This window comes from Lynx canadensis, chromosome B4 (assembly GCF_007474595.2).
Source record: "Lynx canadensis isolate LIC74 chromosome B4, mLynCan4.pri.v2, whole genome shotgun sequence".
Lineage (NCBI taxonomy): Eukaryota > Metazoa > Chordata > Mammalia > Carnivora > Felidae > Lynx > Lynx canadensis.
In genome coordinates, this window is record NC_044309.1 from 41,484,509 (window position 1) to 41,504,934 (window position 20,426).

Here is a 20,426-nt window from a genome sequence, read left to right on the forward strand (position 1 = left end):
CTTTGGGGCATTTTTAAAGGACTTTTGAACAATATGTCCATTTCCATGAGCTTTAAAAGGATTAGCAAAATTCTCAGAAAGGGTTGAAACTGAGCTCGTAGGTATGCAGTGCTATAAAAGTGATAGATACATATTCTTAGGTAAGTACGTCATTAGAAAAACTGGTTCTAAGAGATTAGTTTTAGATGTCTCCTTTGCTCTAGAAAAGGAGGCTATGGGGTTTAGAAAAGGATTTGCAGGCCCTGAGCTTGGTAGGGTGTTGGGGGGGATGCAGGAGGGGGTACTCCTCAAGATGCTATGCCCTGTGCAACTCCCCCCCTCCCACCGGCACTCTCTCTGTCCTTTTCCCTCTCCTAAGACCTCCATGGCCTTGCAGCACTGTCCCCCAGGTGTCTTCTGCCTTCTCTTCTAGACTTATGCCGGGAGAGGGACCTCCTCGGTACAGTCAGATTCCTCCAAATAGAAAGGCCTTACTATCGCTAATTCAAAAGATTTCCCTCTGGGTGGACTAGCTCTTCCTGAATGTCCCTAAATGTTCAGGGGTGCAACGCTGAGAGTAAAACCTGATGGGGGAGATCACTCCATTTCATATTTTGACAAAATAATTTCTCGTACTGTGTTCGATTCTGTGGGCTCATACAAAATGGCCGCCCTCTTAACCTCAGATGAAAGGGTTCCCAGAGGACAGGGTCAGAGAGAACTCCTGACATGATTTCCTTCTTTCAGTTTGGGGGAGGGGCACTTATATAGAAGAGGTCTACGTCAAAATAAAAACTCCCCCATCACCAAGTGGTTCTAGGCAGAAGCCTTGTAGCATCTTAGGCCCCGATCCTGGCCATAATGGTAAGGTGGCAATGAGGGGGGCTCAGTAGACCAAGGGCCTTGCACACTTTGGACACTCAATAAATGTTGAATGAACTAACTTTGAAGGGGGTGGGTGCTGGGAGGGGGCAGACAGGGGCCTGGGTTTGTAGGGCTCTAAGGCTGAGCTCCGTTCCACACATTTTGGAGGAGATAGGAGAAGGAGGGAGGGCACGGCTCCCCCCACGTGGGCATCTGAGGCAAAGAAGAGGATGGCGGAGGTTGCAACCACTCAACCACAAGGGTCCCCTAGAGGGTCATGGTCTCTAGGAAGTTTATATGAAGCCAATGAGCAGGAGAGAGGTGTATGCAGTGGGGGGGCACATCCCCCGGCGGTGGGGCTTGAGGGGCTGGCTGGGGGCTCTGGGGGGAAGATGAAAGTGTCTGTGGGACCACAGACTGTTGCTGTGGTGCGGCTGTGCCCTCTTCCTCTCCCCAGTCTCGCTCCTCATCCCATCTGGGGGGCCAGGGCAAGGGCAACAGGTACCTCAAGGGCTCTGAGAGTTTGCGAGTGTGTGTGTTGCCATTTTGGTTCATGGTTCTCTTAGTCTCTTTTGATCTTTTTTGGTCTACTGCTCTGGGCATGTGTCTTGCCTTCCACAATGTCTTCATTTCTTTCCCTCCAACTCGACCTGGTTTGTAGAGCCTTGGACCTGGTGTGGGATTGGGGATTGTGTGGAGTGTAGCTAGCTGCTGCTTGAATGAGCTGCTCTGGGTCTCTCCCTACCTCCTTCTTTCCCTCTCATCCTCAGTCATCCTCCCCTAGGACCTCTGCATTTCTTAGAATCTCTCCTTTTCCCTTCATCCACCCTACAGCCATCTCCCTTGCCTCCACCTTCGGCTCCAGGCTGTGCTCTGCAGGCTCCCTTCACATCAAAGCTTGTTGAAAGCTGCTTTCCTGCCAGAGGCCTGGATGCCTGTTTATAGGCACAAAGGGGCTAGAGCTTAGTGGCCCCTGGAGGCGGAGATGAAAAAGGAGAGGCAAGGGGCACTGTAGGCAAGACCAACAGAGCCAGAATTGGTTCCTGGCATATGAGGCCGAGAGGAAGAGAGATACAGATGCGGGGAGTTGAAGACAGGAGGCATCAGTGTGGACAGGCACAGAGACAGAAGTGCACAGATGTGAGCAGAGAAATAAGAAGAGAGAGAAAGAGGGAGAGGGAAAGAGAGATGCCAGGACCTGGGGGACCAGCAAGCCCTCCCAGCCTCTCTCAAGTGGCTCTGGTGTACAGGATGCTACTGTACTGGGGCAGAGCGCCTCTGGGGAGGATGAGGAAGTGGGAATCAAAAGCCAGCTCTCTGGGGCGGCAGCGGAAGCCCAAGTCACCAAAGCAAGCAGCAGCTGGAAACCCATAGCCTCCTCCACCGAGCTGAACCCTGGTTGAGTTGGCAGAGTATAAGGAGCTGGAGGCGGGGAGGTGGCCCTCTGCACAGACCCTAGGATCCTGGTGTGGGGAAGAGATGACCACCATTTGGGGAAGGGTCAAAAGGTCCCTAGCCTTCCCGAGGCATCTACACTGAATTTAGACCCCAGGGAAGGGATATCCCAGAGACTCCTATACTCTCTTCTCACGAAGGACAGTGAGTCTGGGACTGGGGGACAGTGGGAACCACTCTTAAATATACTGCACTGTCTCCCCGCAGCCTTTCCCTCCGCACCCCCGTGCCCCATGCTCACTTGTAAACAACTGCACCCATGACTAGCCTCTTTTCTCCTTTTCTGGAAACCTTCTTGATCTCTTCACTTCCTATTTCCCTGGTTACAAAAAAAAAAAAAAAAATTCGATCAGGGGTGCCAGTCTGGTTTAGTCAGAAGAGCATGCAAATCTGGATCTCAGGGTCACGGGTTCAAGCCCCAAGTTGGGTTTAGAGGTTACTGAAAAAATAAATAACCTTAAAAAAAATTCTATCAAGCCCCTACTTGTGTTAGGCCCTGGGAAATTCCTCTTTCGGAGTGACTGGAGAAGGATTTTTCTTTTTTCTATCTTCATCCTCCTCATTAGGAGGCCCAGGACCCCAGAACCCATCTGAGTACTTCATCCCTCTCATGGGTCAGTGCCCAACAGGAAACAGAATCTGCCTCAGATGGTTCAGAGACTGCAGGAAGGGGGTTATTTACAGAGGTGTGAAGGGGGAACCAGCCAGCACGTGGAGGCACACAGGCATCAGCAGTAGCAGGCAGGGTCCTGGAGGGGCAAGAATGAAATGATGTTTCTGGAACCCAGTGAGGGTGTGAGCTGTGGATAAAGGGCCACGTGACAGGAGCTATAGCTGAGGCATGGGGAGAGGAAGGGGGAGGGAGGGAGAATAGCCATTGCCAGAAAGTATGCCACAGTAGGAAGAGAGTAGGAAAAATACCCCAACCTCTTTCCTTGACCCTCCCATCTCTTGTGGGTTCTTCCCACTAGCCAACCCCAACTAGTAGCAGGAAGACAAGGGAGCCTGGGCAGTGGAGTCTGCAGAGGTCAGCCTCCTTGTAGAGGGCAGGGCAGAGAGGATGGAGAGTGGCTCAGGGGTGGGGGGGGGGAGGGGTGGTGGGTGGCGCACAAGAACAGGTAGCACGGGTTGGATGATTTGGCTTCATCCAGGCCAGGGTTGGGTGTGTACACGCCCTTAAATGACCCACTTTAGTAACAGAATTAATATGTTGAGTACAGAAAGAAGAAATCAATGATTTTCCCTCCTCCATGCAATTCAAGTTAGTTTAAGTTAACCAAACACATCCCAAGTCCCGCCCCAAGTCCGGGGGCTGGCTGGACTATCATCTGGAAGAGATCAAGCTTCGAGGGGGAGAGATGGGAACCCGAATCAGGGCATCATGAGGTGGAAGAGGGAACGTGCCCTCGAGGGTGTCACCTGGGTGCTGTGGGAGTTCAGACTGGGCAGCTAGCTGCAGCACTCATACAGCAAAGGCTGGACGGCGGGGAGAGAAAAACACATCTGGGTGTGGGATCTCATCTTGCCAAGCTCTGGACCAGGTTCGCGCTGACACTGCTCCCAAGGCAGCCACCTTTCTGAGGCCCACTTACAGTCTGGAGGGGGAGCTCAAAGATACGAGCCCTGTTCCTGCCCACCTTCCAGACATCATCTTCCTCCAGTCTCCACTCCCTCCATGTCATCTGGTCCCCTTCCTAAAGCTCCACATAGACCATGTCACATCTCTGCTCAAAAGTCAGCCGTTCCTCCCAATCACCTGCAGAACCAAGCCCTGACCTTCTAGCCTACCTGTCAGGATTCTCGATCAGGCCTCCAAGCCCTTCCCTCGTCCCACCACCTCCCTTCCTGAGCCCCCTCTAGACCCCCAGCCCAGAGCACAACCCTGCAGCCTGCCCCCCTGCCTGCCCCTCTGCTGCCAGGTGGGGTGCCCCTCCCCTTTCCTTTCCATCTAACTCATGGTTTGCAAACTTGCGCCTGTGCCAGTCACCCAGGGGTTTGTGAAAACACAGCCGGCTAGACCCACCCCCAAGTTTCTGACCCAGCAGGTCTGGGGTGGGGCCTGAGAATTTGCATTTCTAACAAGTTGGTAGGTGACCCTGGCACCGGCTGACCAGGACCAAACTTTGAGAGTCGTTGCTGTAACCTAGGGCTGCCTATTGTTCAGAGTCCATTCAGAGCCTGTCTACACCCCTCCTGCCTCCCTTTCCCTGGTCTTAACCATCTCAGGTGCTCCCAGAAACCAATGCTGAAATATCATTTTTCTGCTTTCTCTCGGAGACCTTACAGGGTTGGTCTGACAGTGAGCAGGGAGATATCCTCTGCTTCCTCTCTCCCTCACCCTGCACACTGCACCTGGCTCCAAGTTCTGAGAATTTTCCCTCAGATGTGCTCCTCAAGGCAATCTTTTTTTTCCACATTTCCATAGTTCTCAGTTGTCCGAGTTTAGGCCTGTCTTCTCTCACCGGGATTGTTGCAATCCTGCCTCCTGGGCTCAGCCTCCTCCAACTTGTCTTTCTTAGAGGAGCTGAGAAATTGCAAATTGAAACAATCTGCAAATTGAATCATCCTTTATTATTTCTTTAATAACAACTTAAAATTTTTTTAATGTTTATTTTTTTTGAGAGAGAAAGAGAGAGAGAGAGAGACAGAGCATGAGCAGGGAAGGACAGAGAGAGAGGGAGACACAGATTCTGAAGCAGGCTCCAGGCTCTGAGCTGTCAGCACAGAGCCCAATGCGGGGCCCTGAGATCATGACCTGAGCCTAAGCTAGCCACTTAACTGATTGAGCCACCAACATGCCCCAACAAGTTTTCTTTCTTTTTTTTTTTATGTTTATTTATTTTTGAGAGACAGAGAGACAGAGCATGAGTGGGGAAGGGGCAGAGAGGGAGTCACAGAATCCGAAGCAGGCTCCAAGCTCTGAGCTGTCAGCACAGAGCCCGATGTGGGGCTGGAACCCACAATCTGTGAGATCATGCCCTGAGCCGAAGTTGGATGCTTAACCAACGGAGCCACCCAGATGCCCCGAATCATGTCCTTCTTGACATAAAATCCTTTACTGGCTCCCTAGTCCCCAGGGTCACGGCCCAGCATCCCAGCATGGTGTTCAAGGACCTTCATGACCTGGCCTGGTCCCCCCTGTCTCCACCCCCATCAACTTGCCACCTTCTCTGTGAATTCTTTCCTGATTCCACTTGGCAGAGAACTCACCCCCGGCCTGGGCACAGCATCGTGTGGCATGTACTGGTGGCCGTCTGTTTACAAGTATGGGCATCTAGGTCCCTGGCTCGGCTGTATGGGTGCATATCACCCATACAAGTGCATATCACCCCTGTGTGCCTCAGGCCCAACAAATGCCTGTTGACTGATAATTATTATCTCCCTCAGGCCCTGCCCTTTGTGCACGAAGGCCCGGGACCCTGCCTGCCTCAGCAAGGCCACAATGAATCAAGGAGCCGCTTTTAGGCACCTGCTCCTGGTGCTGCAGTTGGGTGAGTGCTCAGACTTGGGGTCCCAGAGCGGGGAGGGGCTGATTGGGAAATGCAAAGGTGGGGGGATGGGGTGAAGGATGGGCAGTAACAGCCTTGAGGTCTGACTTCCCCCTTTTCCATCTAGTGATGCTCGAAGCAGCTGTCCCTCAGGGAAAGGAAGTGGTGCTGGGGAAGGCAGGAGGCACGGCAGAGCTGCCCTGCCAAGCATCCCAGAAGAAGTACATGACCTTTACCTGGAAACTTTCTTCCCAGGTCAAGATTGTGGAAAGTCAGAACCCCATCTTTTGCCTTACAGGTAGGATGGCCCAGCTCCTCATTGGGAGAGAAAAACACTATGGCCTGAACATCCCTGGTGTCAGAGCCCTGCTCCTAGTAAACTCTGATCCCAGGGGGTTGGGGTTGACAGAGACTCAGGGACTCTCTCTCAGTCCAGAGCTTCCCTGGGCCAACTGCAGGTGGCCGAGGGAATGGCTTTTGGTGGTCTGTTATCGTTTCAGGATTTTAATATGAACAGACTTATTTTAACGGATGTTAGAAAAATAACCTCGAATTTCATGGATATTATTGTTACAGACCCATGATGATGTGTTGTTTACTTCCATTAAAAGCAACAGAAGCGGGGCGCCTGGGTGGCTCGGTCGGTTAAGCGTTCGACTTCGGCTCAGATCATGATCTCATGGTCTGTGAGTTCGAGCCCCGCGTCAGGCTCTGTGCTGACAGCTCAGAGCCTGGAGCCTGTTTCAGATTCTGTGTCTCCCTCTCTCTCTGCCCCTCCCCTGTTCATGCTCTGTCTCTCTCTGTCTCAAAAATAAATAAACGTCAAAAAAAAAAATTAAAAAAAAACAACAGAAGGATTTTTTTTTTTTACCTTTTAAAGTAAAAGGAATTAAGATCTCAATACTTTTTAAGAAGTATTTTGCAACTGTTTTGCAATAAAGGAGTTTTACTGTCACATTAAGGTTTGCCCTCCTGTACTCTTCTTTAAATAACTCTTCTTTCTTGTATGTTTGGCCTCTAAATTCAACATTTTTGAAGAGAAGCATCATATGAGAAAAACCTCACCGGCATGGAATGTATTTTTATAAATATACAAATTTTTCTTTTTTGGGGGGAGGGAGGGGGGAGGTAAAGACAGAGGGAGAGAGAGAGAATCCCAAGCAGGCTCCACATTGTCAGCACACAGCCCAATGCAGGGCTTGAACCCACAAACCGTGAGATCATGACCTGAGTCAAAACCAAGAGTCAGACACTTAACCAACTGAGCCACTCAGGCACCCCTGTAAATATATATTTTTTTTATTTTAAAGTTTATTAGATTTATCATTGCTTGCATTTCATTGCTTATTTTTATGATTTTTAGGTTTTTATAGAGATTTTATTTTGAAGTAATCTCTACACCCAGTGTGGGGCTCAAACTCACAACCCCAAGTCAAGAGTTGCATGCCCCACTGACTGAGCCAGCTAGGTGACCCTTTTTGCTTATTTTGAGCATCTTTTTAATTATGAAAAATTTAGCATCTATAAAAGTAGAATAATTATATAATGAACCCCCCACATAGCACACTCAGCTTCAACAATGATCAATTCACGGTCAATTAATGGTTCATCTACACCCCCAATGCCCCACCACGTTATTTTATAGCTAACACCAAACATGGCGTCATTTAATCTGTAAATACTTCAGTATGTATCTCTAAAATGTAATGATTCTTTTTTTACATTTTTTTAAACGTTCATTTATTTTGGAGAGAGAGAGAGAGAGAGAGACAGAGCATGAGCAGGGGAGAGGCAGAGAGAAAGGGACACACAGAATCTGAGGCAGGCTCCAGGCTCTGAGATGTCAGCACAGACCCCGAAGCAGGGCTTGAACTCATGAGCTGTGAGATCATGACCTGAGCCAAAGCTGGACCCTTAACCAACTGAGCCACCCAGGTGCCCCATAAAATGTAATGACTCTTTAAAAACACATCCACAGATGGGGCGCCTGGGTGGCGCAGTCGGTTAAGCGTCCGACTTCAGCCAGGTCACGATCTCGCGGTCCGTGAGTTCGAGCCCCGCGTCAGGCTCTGGGCTGATGGCTCGGAGCCTGTTTCCGATTCTGTGTCTCCCTCTCTCTCTGCCCCTCCCCCGTTCATGCTGTGTCTCTCTCTGTCCCAAAAATAAATAAACGTTGAAAAAAAAAAAAAAAAACAAACATATCCACAGAAAAACCCCAAAAAACAATGAAAAAGCATAACCACAGTTTTATTTTTAATTAAAATACACACATTACTTTTAATTAAAAATTAAAAATAATCCCTTAATGATGACAAATATCCAGTCTGTGATCAAATTTTCCTAATTACCTCATAATATTATTTTTACAGTTGGTTTATTTGAATCAGAATCCAGATGAAAATGTATGTTCCCAAAAATAAATAAACGTTGAAAAAAAAATTAAAAAAAAAAAAAAGAAAATGTATGCATGGTGTTTGATTGATATGTCCCTCAAATCCTTTTGAATTTATATATTTACTCCCTCAGATTTTTTTGCCTCTTGCAACTCATTGGTTGAAGAAGCGAGGCAATTGTCCTGCGGAGTATTGCATGTTTGAATAGGAGGTGGCTACATTCCCATGGTGTTATTTAACACCATGTTCCTCTGTCCCTTGAATCTCCTATAGATTGATGATTAAATCTAGAGACTTGATCAAGTTCATATTTAATTTTTTGATAAGATCACCTCATAGGTAGTGTTTTGTACTACCAATTTAATCACACCAGAAGCTATGTGATGTCTATCATTCTCTTTCTGTTATTAAGATTAATTAATCGATGGGCTCAAGGGTTAGCTTTAAGTGATCATTATAATAACGTTGTTTTTATTATTTTTAGTTTTTTTAAATAGTTGCCTTCTGGTTATATCAAATGGTATCGACTTTCTGTTTATTATAGTGATATAAACTTTTCTTTTAAAATAAATTTATGTAGGGGTGCCTGGGTGGCTCAATCAGTTGAGCGCCTTGACTTCGGTTCAAGTCATGATCTCACAGTTCTTGGGTTTGAGCCCTGAGTCGGGCTCTGTGCTGACAGCTCTGAGCCTGGAGCCAGCTTCGGATTCTGTGTCTCCCTCTCTCTCTGCCCTTCCCCTGCTCACGCTCTGTCTCTCTCAAAAATAAACATTAAAAAATTAAAAAAATAAAGCAAAATAATAAAATAAATTTATTTAGGGGCGCCTGGGTGGTCCAGTCAGTTAAGCATCCAGTTTCAGGTCAAGTCAGGATCTCACAGTTCATGAGTTCAAGCCCCATGTCCGGCTCTGTGCTGACAGCTCAGAGCCTGGAGCCTGCTTTGGATTCTGTGTCTCCCTCTCTCTCAGCCCCTCCCCGACTCACACCCTGTCTCTCTCAAAAATAAATAAACATTTTAAATTTTTAATAAGAAAATAAATAAAATAAATTCATTTAATCCAAAAAAGTGAATGCATTTAATGCATTTAAAGATGTTACATTAATAGGACAGGCAGATTTGGACAAAATCATGTGTAAGATATGTGAATGATTGAAGTCTGGGAAATATGGCTCCAGTCCAAGACTCTGATTTTGCTAGTGAGGGAACTGAGACCCAGGAAGAAGTCCCTGCCCCGAGTTTGTGCCCCATGAGAGGCAGAACTGGGGCTAGAGCTTTGGTCTTTCAACCTTCAGGCCTAGGCTCTCCTGTGGAAACTTATCCTCAGTGCAAACTGAATTAGCCACAGTGCATAGAAAACCATCTTTGTTGAAAACAGATGTCTCCTCTTCCTGCCTCTCTGTCCAGTGGGAGGAAGTCCTCTATTTTTGCCAAGGAGATTCTTGCTGGGCTCCCAGAGTGACAGTTCAGACACCCATGTCCACTCTTCATGTTTGGACATGAAGAAAAAGGGGAACATTGGGCTGGATCTTTAGTGACCCAAAGCCATTCCCTAAAATTAACAAAACCCCCAATTCCTGATCTCTTTCTGTTAAAGACACACCAAGAGGGTCAACTGCCCTTTGCCTGCCCATGTCCTCTCCCTCATGTCCCTGTTTAAAGAGAACTCTGTGATCAAACTAACCTGCGTCCTTCCCTGGCCTGTGGGATCCCGGTGCCCATTATGTAATTTTCATCCTTGGGCAGAGCTCAGAACAACTCCCACAAACCCAGCAAGTGATTTTCTTGTCCTAGAATTTATTCTGCTAAATTTCTTGAAATAAGCAGACTTTCAGCTGAGGCTGTATTTTTTATTTTTATTTTTTAAATATAATTTATTGTCAAATTGGTTTCCATATAACACCCAGTGATCATCCCAACAAGTGCCCTCCTCCACGCCCATCACCTGAGACTTTATTTATTTTCATTAATTTCAAAGTAAAAGGATTCAAAAAAGTAATACAGATACATGGTAAACATTTAAAACCATCCAAATGATACACAATGTGTTAACAACAAAATTCAGCTGAGTACATTTGAAGATCTAATTGGCTTTATTCAATGATTCACAAGTTGGGCAGCATCCCATCCAGCAAATAGAAAGGAGCTCCAAAGAACTGTAGAAAGGAAAGGTCTTTAAAGGCAGAAAATGGGTTGGAAAAGGAAGCTTGTTAGCAAAGAGTGCATTGTTTCAGGCAGGATCACCTGCATAAGTGCATGGAAGAGGTCTATCAGGCAGATTTCCTCACTAGTGCTGACCAGATAATTCCAGATTGACTCATTAAAGGTTATGTTCCTGGGAGAAGCTGAATGTAATTAGGTTAGGTCTTAAGTCTTGGTTTGCTGATGTGGGGGTTAGCATAAGTGACTCCATTTTGGGCCTGTTGGCTCTTTTTTAACATTTCCCCTCTTTTAATCACGACTGTTGGCTAAACTGAGAGATGTGATCAAAATCTAAGGCATTTGTGCCACTCCCAGCTACTACTCTGAAGTTCTTGAAGTTTCTGCTGATTCTTTGGTACTCACAGGTCATGACTTTTCTCCCGAATCTCCATGATATGCACAGGTTATAACTTCAGGTTCACCGACTTTTAAGTTTGTTGTTCCTTTTGTTACTTTCCTGATTTTCCAGTCCCAGGGAGATCATTTGTTTGGTGGTTAGCAGCTGCAAACATGTATTCCAAGCCTTTGAGAGGATACAGTGCACCAGGGAAACTTCTGTGATTATTGTAAGTAGGATAATTCCCAATGTTTGGAGTGTACTTCGGAGTCATGATCCCTAAGACCCAAACCAATAAAAATCAAATAAGTCAAAGAAGGACCCCATTAAAGAATCAGCATTAAAAGAACCCATTAAAAGAGATCATTTAAAGCCAAGTGGCTTGCTCAATGATCTTGTGTACCTGAGTTTCAACTTCCCCAGAAGTGTTAAGCCAAGCACAGCAAGTGAAGTTGGCCATAGCACAGACACCTCCTTGCTCAGCTAAAGGATAATTAAGATCTGTCTTATTATCAAGAATAACTTTGACAAGAGAATCTAAAGATTTTTGTTGGGCAGCTGTTATTATTTTCACACTGGGTTCTGCAATACTTTCAAGGGTTAATGAGAAGTTCCTGATTGTAGCCTCATTTGCATTTACTACTAGCCAGGGGAAACACTGATCCATCTACCAAGCTAATATTGAGTCACAAATGCCTCCTGGTAATTCCTGTTTGAGTCTGTGGATACCGGTAAAATTTAAGGCTCTGTAGACCACACAGGTGGTTTCATTCTGATTACCCTTGCTTTGTGTCCCTTTCTTTGTACAGAACCTGGATGCAAGATTCCCAGGTTTGGGATTGTTAACCAGAGACAGGGAAATGGACCAGGGCATTTCCAGCATCATGGACAGATCAAAATTTTTCATGACAAATCCAGCAGTCTGAAGGGTTACCCCCACTTAGACACAGCCTGCGAGATACAGATGATGGTGTTACCTTTCCAAGCCAATGCCAGAGTAAAGGAAAGAAAGAGAAGAATAAAGAGTTTCCTGTTCAGTTGAAGTATGAAGTCTTGATCCGGCTTCTTGGGTGGAAGAAGCTTACCTTAATGTCAGCTACTTCTCTTCTTAGACAATTTGATTTTGAGGTCTCCAGCTCAAAGATTTTGATGTGCAGAGGGCCAAATGGCAGGAGGAGACTTCTCCAGCTGTAAAACATGTACCCAAGGCCCAGGTCCCTGAAGTTTGGCTGCCAGCTAGGTAAGGAAGGAGATTCCTAGCTCCAACCAAGGAGATTCAAAGGCAGTCTTTGTTCTTCGTGATTCCAAATCAAAAGGAGGAAAGCAAATTGGAAATGTTAGTTTGGAGAGTTGTAGCCAGATAGTTGAGGAAACGAGAAGAATTCAGGACCCAGTCCGGTGTATAAGAAAACCTCAAAGACAACAGGATTAGAATCTAGTATGGACGGAAGGTACAAACGTCATTTTTCTCTCTACGATTATCCCAATTTTTATCAAAAATAATCACGGTAAGGGGCGCCTGGGTGGCTCAGTCGGTTAAGCATCCGACTTCAGCTCAGGTCATGATCTCATGGTCCGTGAGTTCAAGCCCCGCGTCAGGCTCTGGGCTGACAGCTCAGACCCTGGAACCATCTTCAGATTCTGTGTCTCCCTCTCTCTCTGACCCTCCCCCATTCATGCTGTCTCTCCCTGTCTCAAAATTAAATAAACGTTGAAAAAATATATTAAAAAAAATAATAATCACGGTAAAACATATTTGTTTGCATTAAAGTTGGTCTGGTTATTTACATAAGTGTGGCAAGAATGGCAGTTTACCATATAAGCTGCTTTTTTTTTTTTTTTTTAAGACTGTTTTGCTGGAACCTTATAAACAAGATACCAGGTCAATTTTTCCAAGAAGCTTTATTAGCTCCTTAAAGTCAACCTTATTTCTTCAAAGCTGTCTGGTCATATCTGAGTCTATGCCCATCTCTCTTAAATAGAACATTCCAGTCAAAGCTTTGGTAATATAACCAATGTTTCCATTTATGTCCTGTTACAAGGGAGAACATATTCTCATTAAACTTATGTAAATAACTATTTTGTCATAAAAAGAATACTCAAGAGTTTTCAAATCCTGGTGGGATTGAGAGAGAAAGTAAATGTTTCATCTGTGTTTACAAAGGCATACTTTACTAACTTGCTATAGGTCATAAATGACTTAAGTGAAAAAGTTTCCTCAATGTGGAAAAATAAAACATTAAAGAACCAGCAATGTTTCAATTAAGAAGTCATAAAAATTATAATCATCCTCCTCAGCTCATTAAGTCTCATGTTATTAATTCTTGCTTGAATCCAGTTTTTTTCCATTAATTCTGGAGACTCTTACCTAGTTCATTTTTTTATCTAAAAGTTATCAGAAACTGTATTGGCCAGGGTCCTCTCAATAAATTTTTTTTAAATGTTTATTTATTTTTCAGAGAGAGAGAGAGAGCGCGCGCGCAGGTGGGGGAGGGGGCAAAGGATCGGAAGTAGGTTCACACTGACAGCTGGGAGCCCAATGAAGGTCTGGAACTCACAAACTGTGAGATCATGACCTGAGCTGAAGCTGGATGCTTAACCGACTGAGCTACCCAGGCCCCCCTCAAAGAATCTTCTTGATGAGGCACTTTTGTAGATACACTTCTGCAAAAGCATCTGAGTAAAACATAAACCGTCTGTAAATGACAGAAGACTTTTAAAAAATGCTCAGTGTTAAAGATCTGATGAGAGTTCATGATAATGGAATTGACAAAGAAATCTGGTCATTTCTGTGAAACATAACATTTAAATAACCGAAGCCTCATTTTAGGACAAAATTACTTTCTTTGCCCTCAACAAAAAACCATACTTTTTTTTTTTTTTTTTTTTTTTTGAGAGAGAGAGAGAGAGTACTCATGTGAGCACATACATGGGGGAGGGGTAGAGAAGGGGGAGAAAGAATCTTAAGCAGGGTCCATGCCCGGCGCAGAGCCGGAGGTGGGGCTCAATCTCATAAATCATGAGCTTGTGATGTGAGCCTAAATCAAGAATTGGGCACTTAACCAACTGAGTCACCCAGCTGCCCTGTTACTGTACCTTCTTTTACCAAAAACACACATCCTACTCTCCTTGCACATGGAGAGGTTTCCCTTATTATTTCAAGTAGTTTTAATTACATATATTAGACTGTTTTAGCCCCTAGAAACCTGGTTTCTAGCAGAAACTGAAGTAAGCAACTGTGTTCTTCACATTAGCATTCTATGGCTTAGTAAATGTTTCTAATTTCTAGAAACATATGCTTTCTCATAGTAAATTTCTTAATGTGGCACAAAACATGTTTTACTAATCCATGCAAATATCTGTAGTTCCTCTGTAAAAAGGAAGCCAAAAGTGAATAAACCTATGTTCAGTAATTAATGTTTCAGTATCTTATCTGATTTAGAAATGATATAGACATTTAATGACTAGCCATCAGTTAATTTAACTTGTAAAACTTTAAGGTTTCAGGTTACTAAAAAGATTTGGGGAAACTATAAAAAATTCACCTAAAAACTTTTATCTCACATCTATTTAATGTACTTGTTCTCAACAATTATTTTTAGGTTAATTATAAAAATTTCATCATACCAGGTTATTTTTTCTCGCTGACAAGTTTTTCAACAGAGATAACATGAACTTATTTGACTAGTAAACTCAGGTAGAATAAAAGCTGTATGTCTGCATTGTTTTTAATGTTGATAATTCTAATTTTTTTTAAATGTTTTATTCATTTTTAAGAGACAGAGTGCGAGTGGGGGAAGGGCAGAGAGAGACGGAGACACAGAATCTGAAGCAGGCTCCAGGCTCTGAGCTGTCAGCACAGAGCCCGACGTGGGGCTCAAGGCCACAAACCTTGAGATCATGACCTGAGAAGTCGGCTGCTTAACTGACTGAGCCACCCAGGCGCCCCTTAATGTTGATAATTCTAAAGACATGCCTATTTTAATTAAACCAACAACCTTAAACTAGCTTTTAATTACTAAAGATTCCCTCAGATCATGTGAACCTGAAAAACACTCGCTTTCATTTTTTATCACATTCCTAAGAATTTTATGAACATATAAGTCATAAAGGCACTTAATTTTCTTTAGCCCAATTAAATAGAGCTCCTCCACAAATGAATTTTGATAATACCCTCTGGAGGTAGAAAATACCACACATCTATATATAACATGTATATATATATATACAGACAGATGTAAACATACAGACAGACACAGAAACCTCATAGTTTTCATTTTAAAATTACTACCATGAGACAGGTATGATAATACAAAACTTACTAGCTTATAAAAGAACAGCTGGGTTGGGGCGCCTGGGTGGCGCAGTCGGTTAAGCGTCCGACTTCAGCCAGGTCACGATCTCGCGGTCCGTGAGCTCGAGCCCCGCGTCAGGCTCTGGGCTGATGGCTCAGAGCCTGGAGCCTGTTTCCGATTCTGTGTCTCCCTCTCTCTCTGACCCTCCCCCGTTCATGCTCTGTCTCTCTCTGTCCCAAAAATAAAAAAAATAAAAAACGTTGAAAAAAAAAAAACAGCTGGAAAAAGTGAGGATCACCTGGTCAGATGGCTAACGCTTTTTATTCACATTAGTGGCAAATACAATAGTTTGATGTTTGCCCAAGTCCCAAATAACCTTTCTCTCCCTTTTATAGATAAGAATTACCTGCCTTACGTTTGTAGATAAGGTACAAGACTTACATCGAAAAGGCAAGTTCCCCTAAGAAGAATTTTTGTTTTCTAAGGCCCCACGTTTTTGCAGTTCCTACAAGCCTTTCGAGATAAATAGGGGAGGTTTGGGGATGGGTAAAAGAGGTGGAATTTGAACTATTTCTAGAGAAGGTAAGGGCAGATGCTTTCAATTCCCCCAAGGAATTGGGTTGTAACTTAAATGATAGCAAGAAGCCTCTGTGGCCATCTAATTACATTATCTTCAAGTTGTTCCCCCACCCACTCTGGGCACAAAGTTGCATTTTAGTGCAAAGGAGAGAAAAACTTAAAAGGAACCCTTTTAAACATCTTACCAGTGTTCAGCTAGGACAAACAGTAAATATTCTTGGCAGTATTGAACAACCCCTTAGACGCACGAGGTGGCCCCAAAGAGGGTGCAAAAGACATTTTATTTTCCTGTCTCTACTTGGTACTACAGTCACAGATACAGAACAGCTGACCCTGGTAGGAATCCTTATCTTTAGCTGACTCTGCCAGTTTTTCCAGGATCCCATCTGTAGCTCTGGTATCTACCAGAATTTCTCCATTAGTTTTAATTTAGTTTTCCCTTGGCTGTTGAAGGGAATAACATAGCAGTTTACCAGAAAAATCCCATAGAGTTTCATCAACTCTGGGAGGGGTCCAGACAGGAGCCTCTTGTGAGGACAGTGTGGGGGCGTCTCTAAGATCACTCATTTGGCAGACTTTTTAAAAAATGTTTTATTTATTGGGACGCCTGGGTGGCTCAGTCGGTTGAGCAGCTGACTTTGGCTCAGGTCATGATCTCAGGGTTTGTGGGTTAGAGCCCCATGTCGGGCTCTGTGCTGACAGCTTAGAGCCTGGAGCCTGCTTCAAATTCTGTGTCTTTCTCTTACTCGGCCCCTCCCCTGCTTGCCCTCTGTCTCTCTCTCTCAAAATAAATAAATAAACTTATAAAAAAAGCTTTAACATGTTTTATTTATTTATTTAATATTTTTAATGTTTATTTATTTATTTTTGAGAGACAGAGAGTTGACAGAGCATGAGCAGGGGAGGGACAGAGAGAGAAGGAGACACAGAACCCTAAGCAGGCTCCATCCAGGCTCTGAGCTGTCAGCATCAGAGCCCAACGTGAGCTACAACCCATGGACTGTGAGATCATGACCTGAGCTTAACCAACTGAGCCACCCAGGTGCCCTTAATGTTTTATTTATTTATTTTGAGAGGGAGAGAGAGAGAGAGAGAAGGCACAAGCACAAGACCGGGGGATGGGGCGGGGGGCGGGCATGAGAATGTCAAGCAGGTTCCTCACTGTCAACACGGAGCCAGACTCCAGGCTGAGGCTCAGCTTGCAATTCCACAAACCATGAGCTCATGACCTGAGCCGAAATCAAGAGCTAGGGGCTTGACTGAGCCACCCAGGTGTCCCCTTGGCTGACTTTTGTTTACAGTCTTGTAGTCTCTTCAGAGGGGCAAGACAATTCAGGTGGGGGATTACTAGCATTAAGTACTCAAATAAAGAAGGATAGAGGGGAGCAGCAGGGGTTACATCAGTCTTACAGTCTTTTGTTTTAGGTACCTCTTGTGTCTTTAATTTTTCATTTGCCTTTTTTTTTTTTAAGTTAATTTATTGATTTTGAGAGAGCAAGAGGGAGCATGAATGGGGGAGGGGCAGAGAGAGAGGAAGGGAGAGAGAATCCCAGGCTCAGTGCAGACCCCAACACGGGGCTCAGTCGTAGGAACTGTGAGATCTCATTTGCCTTTTTGCAACGAATCTTTTAATGAAGGTGTTTTGGAATTTTGAAACCTCTTTTTTCTTCCATCATGACAAGTGTGCTCTTTAATCCTCATCCCCTATTTCTCCTGTCCCCCCACGCACCTCCCCGCTGGTAGCCATTGGTTTCTTCTCTAGAGTTAAGAGCTTGTTTCTTGGTTTCCTTCTCTCTCTCTCTCTCTCTCTCTCTCTCTCTCTCTCTTTCTCCCTCTTTTTTCCTTTGTTCGTTTGTTTTGTTTCTTAAATTCCACATATGAGTGAAGTCATATGGTATTTGTCTTTGACTGACTGGTTGCACTTAGCATCATAATACTCTCTAGCTCCATCCATGTTGTTGCACATGGCAAGATTTCATCCCCCCTTATTTTTTTTATGGCCGAATGATATTCCATTATATGCATACCATTTCTCCTTTATCCATTCATCTGTTGATGGACACTTGGGCTGTTTCCATAGATTGGCTATTGTAAATAATGCTGCAATAAACATAGAGGTGCATGTATCCCTTTGAATTAGTGTTCCCGCATTTCTTTAAAGTTTTATTTATTTTTTTTAGTAATCTCTATGCCCAACATGAGGCTCAAACTCATGACCCCAAGGTCAAGAGTCACATGCTCTTCCAGCTGAGCCAGCCAGGCACCCTGTGTTCTATTTTGGGGCTAAATAACCTAGTAGTGCGATTCCTGGGTAGTAGGGTAGTTCTGTTTTTAATTTTTTGAGGAACCTCCATGCTGTTTTCCAGTGACTTCACCAGTTTGCACTCCCACCACTTCACTAGTTTGTAAGAGGGGTCCTTTTTCTCCACATCCTCACCAACACTTGTTTCCTGTGTTTTTGATGTTTGATTTAGCCATTCACACTCCATCAGGGTGTGAGGTGATGTCACATTGTATAGCTTTGATACACATTGATTTGCATTTCCGTGATGATGAGTGATGTTGAGCATCTTTTCATTTGTCTTCTGGTCATCTATGTCTTCTTCTTTAGAGAAATGTCTGTTCATATCTTCTCCCGATTTTTTATTTTAAAGTAGGCTTCATGTCCAGCATGGAGCCAAATGCAGGGCTTGAACTCATGACCCTGAGACCAAGACCTGAGCTGAGATCAAGAGTCGGACACTTAGGGGTGCCTGGGTGGCTCAGTCGGTTAAGTGTCTGACTTTTGGTTTCGCCTCAGGTCATGATCTCACGGTTCATGAATTCATCGCATTGGGCTCCATGCTGGCAGTGCTGAGCCTGCTTGGGATTCTCTCTCTCCCTTTCTTCTCTCTTTCTCTATGCCCCTGCCCTGTGCTCTCTCCCTCTCTCAAAATAAATAAATAAACTTCCAAAAATTAAAAAAAATGAAGAGTAGGACACTTAATTGACTGAGCCACCCAGGTGCCTTGCTTCTCCCCAGTTTTAAATTGGATTATTTAGTTTTTGTGTGTTAAGTTATATAGGTTCTTTCTATATTTTGGATGCTAACCAAATATGACCATATATGACCAAATATAACCAGATATGTCATTTGCAAACATCTTCTCCCATTCCGTAGGTTGCCTTTTAGTTTTGTTAATTGTTTCCTTCACTGTGCGGAAACTTTTTATTTTGATGTAGTCTCAATAGTTTATTTTTGCTTTTATTTCCCTTGTGCCAGGAGATTATGTAGAAAAATGTTGCTATGGCTGATGTCAGAGAGATTACTGCCTGTGTTCTCTTCTAGGATTTTTATAGTTTCAAGTCTCCCATTTAGGTCTTTAATCCATTTTGAGTTTATTTTTGTGTATAGTGAAAGAAAGTGGTCCAGTTTCATTTTTTGCATGTGGCTGTTCAGTTTTCCTAACATCATTTATTGAAGAGACTGTCTTTTTCCCATTGGATATTCATTCCTGTTTTGTCAAAGATTAATTGACCATATAATTGTGGGTTTATTTCTGGGTTTTCTGTTCTATTCTATTGATCTATGTGTCTATTTTTATGCCAGTACCATACTGTTATAATTACTACTGCTTTGTAATATAACTTGAAATCTGGAATTGTGATATCTACAGTTTGTTTTTCTTTTTCAAGATTCCTTTGGCTATTCCAGGTTTTTTGTGGTTTCATAGAAATTTTAAGATTGTTTGTTCTAGTTCTGTGAAAAATGCTGTTGGTATTTTGATAGGGATTGTGTTAAATATGTAGATTGTTTTGGGTAGTATAGACATTTAAAAAAATTTTTTTTGTAAATTTATTTATTTATTTTTATGGAATATTTCATACCCAACGTGGGGCTTGACCTCATGACCCCAAGATCAAAAGTTGCATGCTTTCCCAACTGAGCCAGCTAGGTGCCTGGTGTCGACATTTTAATATTTGTTCTTCCAACCCATGAGCGTGGAATGTTTTTCCATTTCTTTACATCATCTTGAATTTCCTTCATCAGTGTTTTGTAGCTTTCAATGTACAGGTCTTTCACCTCTTTAGCTAAGTTTATTCCATGATATTTTATTGGTTTTGGTGCCATTGTAAATGGGATTGTTTTCTTTCTTTAAAAAAAAAAAACTTTTTTTAGTGTATATTTATTTTGAAAGAGTGAGAGATCGGGTAGGGGAGGGCTTGAGAGAGAGGGAGAGACAGAATCCCAAGCAGGCTCCGGGATGTCAGCACACAGCCTGACGTGGGGCTCGATCCCACGAACTGTGAGATCATGACCTGAGCCAAAATCAAAAGTCGGACATTTAACCAACTGAGCCACCCAGGTGCCCCTGGGATTGTTTTCTTAATTTCACCTTCTGCTGCTTTATTATTAGTGTATGGGAATGCAACAGATTTCTGTACGTTGCTTTTATATCTACAACTTTACTGAATGCATTTATCAGTTCTTTTTTTTTTAATTTTTTTTTAACGTTTATTTATTTTTGAGACAGAGAGAGACAGAGCATGAACGGGGGAGGGGCAGAGAGAGAGGGAGGCACAGAATCGGAAGCAGGCTCCAGGCTCTGAGCCATCAGCCCAGAGCCTGACGCGGGGCTCGAACTCACGGACCGCGAGATCGTGACCTGGCTGAAGTCGGACGCTTAACCGACTGAGCCACCCAGGCGCCCCTACATTTATCAGTTCTACTAGCTTTTTGGTGGAGTCTTTAAGGTTTTCTATATACAGTATCATGTTATCTGCATATAGTGAGAGTTTTACTTCTTCTTTACCAATTTGGATGACTTTTATTTCTTTATGTTGTCTATTTGCTGT

At 43.8% G+C, this 20,426-nt stretch overlaps 1 protein-coding gene across 2 annotated transcripts in view; it reads left to right on the forward strand.

Annotated features, from left to right (window-relative positions):
* Nucleotides 1-20,426, forward strand: part of CD4 (CD4 molecule) — a 42,094-nt gene that overhangs the window by 784 nt on the left and 20,884 nt on the right. For both annotated transcript variants that reach the window (XM_030321565.1, XM_030321566.1), the window contains exons 2-3: nucleotides 5,686-5,789; nucleotides 5,914-6,084. In XM_030321565.1, coding sequence (XP_030177425.1) covers nucleotides 5,741-5,789; nucleotides 5,914-6,084 — 220 coding nt within the window. In that variant the 5' untranslated portion in view covers nucleotides 5,686-5,740. The remainder of the gene's footprint in view (nucleotides 1-5,685; nucleotides 5,790-5,913; nucleotides 6,085-20,426) is intronic.